Genomic DNA, 5,326 nt, shown 5'->3' with positions numbered 1-5,326 from the left:
GAACAGAACCAAAGTCATAGAATCTTTTGCCTTTACAACTCTAACATCTATTCTAGGATCCTGGCAGCTTCTTCTGTATCCAGTGTCTGAATCTAATCCAAAGATTGCAACTGGGAAATATCTCAAAATTTTCTCGAAGTTCACATTTTCGAGGAACATTTTAAAAAGTAGCCAAGATGAAGATTTCCATCCTCCACACCCTTACCAGCGATGAGCTCCAATCCCATTCAACTGTGGCAACCTGCTCAAAAATCAAGTTCCCCTCCCATGCTTCCATCACATAAAACCCAACGTAGAGCTGTCAAATAGAGTACTGACTTCCATCTCCTTGACTAGAGATTTCTTCGGAGGGCAATAGTGACAGGAAAATTAAAGGTGATGGCATTGAGAACTTTGCTCCCGTGCTCTGTGACGTACGAACAGACCCCCCCGCCCCCCCCCCCCGCACTGGTACTTCACCGAAGCCAGCGCTAAGTGACTTCGGCTATGGCCGCTTTTCTGAACTTTCGCCCACTTCTTCCTTGAAGCACCAAGGAGCAAATGAAGACTTTGACCTCAGTTTAAGAGACTCAGGTCAGCAAAGGAATACATTTTCTGGGGTTTAAAAAGTAAAGGATAAGATTTTGAATGAGGCCCCTCAGTAGGGAACTCAACATGGCATCAGAGGGTAGATACAGAATTTTGCCCCTCTTGTCTATCATTGGAGGCACATGGATGGGGCTACTGGGAAGTCAGGCTTCAGGGAGGTGGGGTCCTTGTTCTACGGTTTAGGGTTGCAAGTGAAGACTATAATCTGTTTAGCCTTTGTTGGAAGCTCTGGGGAAATCCCAGAAAGTGTAACTGGCTAGGCTCCTACCTCAGTTTTCTCTTAATGGCTACTGATACAGCTTCAGAGGAGCTACAAATGAGACATTATGTTGGCATGATGTCCTTAAATACAAATCCAGATGTGACCTGATGATTTTAAAGGCAAATTTAGATGATCATTTCTCACTTCTTGCAACCTAGACCTGCTAGCAGCTGCTCTTATCTCTAGCTTCCCCTACACAGGGATATTAGGGCTCAATCGAACTCATATTCACTTTAATTTCCTTTAATGAGTTCTCAGGGGGCAGATTAACAGACAAGGGCGCCGTAGATTTTAATACATTGCTGTCACAGAATTTTGTAGAGGCAAACTTGGTTTAAAGACCAAGGTGGTCTCACCTTTATTTACATACCCATCATTTCATCCTCCCATCCCTAGGTGGAGGCATTACTTGCTCTTCTGATTATACTCCCTGACCAAAATCGCCATGCCTCGTGGCCATAAAAGTAAACTCCGGGCCCGAGAGAGACGCAACTGGGCCCGAAGTGAATCCAGGTCTCTTCAGGATGCTCATACCATTACATCAGAAGAGAGAGAGACTCCTTCTTCTCCCCTTTGTAGTAGCGATGTCCAAAGCATCTCTGCCATTGAGTCACATGGCATATGTAAGAAGACTCAGAAACCCACTATTGCTCCTGTAAGTGTTTCATATACCAAGTCAGATATAGGTAAGAAGAGCCAAGATGAGGAGAGACCAAGCACTTCCTGGGCGCTGCCCTCAACTAGTTATTCATCCTCAGCTCAGAGAGATGACATAGCAATTTCATTGGTACAGTTCATCCTGCGAAAGTATATCAAGAGTGAGCCAATAAAAAAGGAAGACATATTAAAGCATGTCATCCCAGAGAATAAGGAAAAGTTCCCCGACGTTCTTAAGAAAGCCTCTGAGCTGATGGTGTTGGCATTTGGAATCGATGTTAAGGAAATTGACACTATCAGGCACTGCTATGCCCTTGTCAGCTTATTAAATCCTGCAGGTGATAAAATAATGGAGGGTGAGGCAATCATGCCCAAGAGTGGCCTCTTGGTGACAATCTTGTGTGTGATCTTCATGAAAGGCGGCTGTGTTAATGAAGAGTATATCTGGGAAGTGCTTAGTTTGATGGGGGTATATGCTGGAGTTGATCACTTCGTCTATGGAAATGTCAAGAAGCTCATCACTAAAGATTTTGTGAATGAGGGATACCTGGAGTATCAGCGGGTACCCTACAGAGGTTCTTCATGCTACCAATTCTTGTGGGGTCCCAGGGCCCAATTTGAAACCGGTAAAATGAGAGTCCTCGAGTTTCTGGCCAAGATCCATAATACTGTGCCAAGTGCCTTCCCATCCTTGTATCAAGATGCTTTGAGAGACGAGCAAGAGAGAATCGAAGGCAAATTTGTATCTATGATTCTTATTGGTCTCATACCTGGTTCGTAATCTAATGACAATTGCAGCAGTTTCTCCAACAATTACTGAATATAATTATTACTTTGCCTGAGTTGGTATTGGAGAGAAAATAATCCATAACATATTTATAGCCTTAGATGAATAACCTTCAGATTAGCTTTTCCAAGTTTTCGAACTTCCTTTTAGAACAGTTAAATTAGCTGCATCATGTCATTATATAACTGATATGTGCTAAACAGTTAACATTGTGATGCTTAATAGTCAGGTGTTTCAGTATTGAAAACAAATTGAGAACAGTTCATCATTTTACCTGAAACATGAAAACATGACACCAGAATAAGCATTTTCTTATACTATAAAAAATCAATAAAATAAGTTGCAAGAAAATGTGAAAAATGTATTGGATGATGCACTCTTGATTTTTATGATTCCTGATATCAGCTGTTCCAAAAAATAAAATAAAATTAAACTTATGTATCTGTATTCATTTATTATTCAACAATGCAAACATAAATTATGATAAAGTTACCCTCTTATTCATTGACATTTTTGTTCCCCAAACAAACATATGCCAAACATCTTCTCTTTGTAAATAGGGATAATGTGTGGGGAAGAAGACAGCAAAGGAGCAGGAGGAGAAAACAATGACATAATGAATGAGACACTGGTTTTATACTTTTGGAGTCTAGGAGGAACTACTACATAAGATGACACTCCAGCAAATAAATGAGAAGTACACAGGAGGGTGTAGAGTAGATGTGAGAATTTAGAGTCCTCATAAGAGGAGTTAAACATGAAACAAGACAATTTGGGATGTAAGAAAACTTGAAGCCTTTTCTAAATGGAAGACAGAACTCAGTAAGGCTACGTATCGGATCAGAAGAAGGTAAAACAGCAACACCTCTTTTCATAATTAAACACATGCAGCATAAACCGATGTAACACTTTCACATAGTTAATGTAACATACTGCAGCATAAACAAACATAACATATCTTTACATAGTTAAAGTAATACTCTATAACGCAGATAGGTAGTCAATGGCAGGACTAAGACAAGACTTGTGCAATACATTCCTCTATAGCCCACACTTTGACTCTCATGCTAGCCTGATGAAGATCTTTTAATTTCTTTTTGTTCCCATCATTCCACATTTCTCTTAGAAAATGAAACCAAATAATTAAAGTAAAGGTCTTGGTGTCAAGGTACTAACTGCAGTGCTAAAGGCGGCCAGGTGAAAGTGAGACTCAAACTGTGTGGAGATTATTTGCCTGAGGCTCTCTCACCCCTAACCCTAAGGATGTTTAGACAGTGATTCCACCCTATACTCTGCACCTGTGTCCAGTTTTATCTGTTTCCTCAATTACAGTATCTTGTGTCCCAATGTGTATGCTGCCGTTGTTCTGTAGGTCACTTTTTCATGCCCTTCTTTTCTGGAGGCTACATAATTCCTCTCTTACTAGAGGAACAGCCCAGAGTCTCTTGCTTCTCTCTGATGTTGAGGCCTGTATGTCCATCCAAATCATGTTATTTACTGTGGCCTCTTCATTACATATTAGCCTCTTCATATAACCCCTCACTTTGACCTGGTTTCAGATCCGCTGGTGAGTGGAACCTGACTTGCAACAGATTCTCCTGCTTAACGGTTTGTTATCCTAAAATCAGAGCAGAAGTTTTGGAAACTACCTGATATTTGAGGTCACATTTAATGAGGTTTACTAATAGAGCATGTAATGACAATATCTGGAGTGACAGAGGCAATTAAAATTTACTTGATGAATAGTCTTCCCCAGGGAGAAACATGCCAATTGGTTATCCAATAACAAATGGTCAGCCCAGAAAGCATACATACAAGTAACATAACACTGACTGAACAGTGTATATAAAGGATATATGAGTGTACATATATTCATCAATAGCAATTAATGAATTCAAAGAAGTCATGAATTTGAAAGAGAGCGTGGAAGGGTATATGGGAGTGTTTGGAGGTAGGAAGAGGAAGAGAGAAATGTTGTAATTATATTCTCAGAACAAAATAAAAAGGAAAAATGCTTATCCCATGAGTATTCAATGAGGAACAAGCATGGGAACTACTCTGAAAACAAAAACATTTTCTGAGATGAATCCTAAAAGCCCAGGAGTCTTTCTAAGAGATAATACTATTTTGGCAGAGTTGAGCTAGCTGGCTGGAGAGACAGCACATCAGTTGACCATATATCCTTTTCTTCCAGAGGACTAGAGGTCAGTTCCCAACACCCATGTAAGGCTGCATGGAGATAATTGTAAAATCTAGCTCTTATGGATCCATGAAGTTTTTGCTCCCTATGAGCACACACAAATCTAGCATACCCAAACATACACAGTGTATATATATATATATATATACATATATGTATGTAACTAAGATACACACATGCACATACAAAATAGCTGCAAATTTTTAAAGATTTATTTATTTTATGTGTATGTATGATGTATTGTTTGGCTCAACTCTTCATATGTGCACCACATACATTTGTGATGACCGAAGAAGTCAGAGGAGGACATTGAATCTCTTGTAACTGGAGTTATAGATGATTGTGCTACCACACGGGGCTGGGAATTGTACCCAGGTACTCTGCAAGAGCAACATGTGTCCTTAATTCCTGAACCCTCCCTCCAGCCCCAAACAACATTTTTGTATTCTTACGAAGTATCATCATGTTAGTTGTTTCATATCAACAGCATTTTAGAACATCAGTATTTCGTATGCATTATGCCTAGCCTAGCACATACATCTTTAAAATGTTTTTAAACTGTGTTGAGCAACAGATACTTGTTTTTTGTTTTTTGTTTGGTTTCTGTTGTTATTGTGTTTTATAGATAGGGTTTCACTGTGTAACAGCCCTAGCTGCCCTGGGACTCAGCCTGTAGACCAGGCTGTCCTCAAACTCAAAGAAATTCACCTGTTTCTGCCTCCCAAGTACATACATGGATTAAAATTGTGTGTCACCACCTCTCAGCAACAGCTACTATTTGATATGTAATATAGGTTTATTAAATAAACCTGCTATGCAATACAATAATAAT

At 39.7% G+C, this 5,326-nt stretch overlaps 1 protein-coding gene across 1 annotated transcript; it reads left to right on the top strand.

The window, feature by feature from the left end:
• The first annotated feature begins 459 nt into the window (after positions 1-459).
• Positions 460-2,694, top strand: LOC121139830 (melanoma-associated antigen B10-like). Its single transcript, XM_040743830.1, has 2 exons — positions 460-573; positions 1,247-2,694. The coding sequence occupies exon 2, from the start codon at positions 1,296-1,298 to the stop codon at positions 2,286-2,288; it is 993 nt and encodes a 330-aa protein (XP_040599764.1). The 5' UTR covers positions 460-573; positions 1,247-1,295; the 3' UTR covers positions 2,289-2,694.
• Positions 2,695-5,326: the final 2,632 nt, after the last annotated feature.

The sequence above is a fragment of the Mesocricetus auratus genome, unplaced genomic scaffold (assembly GCF_017639785.1).
Source record: "Mesocricetus auratus isolate SY011 unplaced genomic scaffold, BCM_Maur_2.0 Super-Scaffold_100003, whole genome shotgun sequence".
Classification (NCBI taxonomy): Eukaryota; Metazoa; Chordata; class Mammalia; order Rodentia; family Cricetidae; genus Mesocricetus; species Mesocricetus auratus.
The sequence above is the reverse complement of the archived record's forward strand: the minus strand, read 5'-3'. Positions and strand labels throughout refer to the sequence as shown.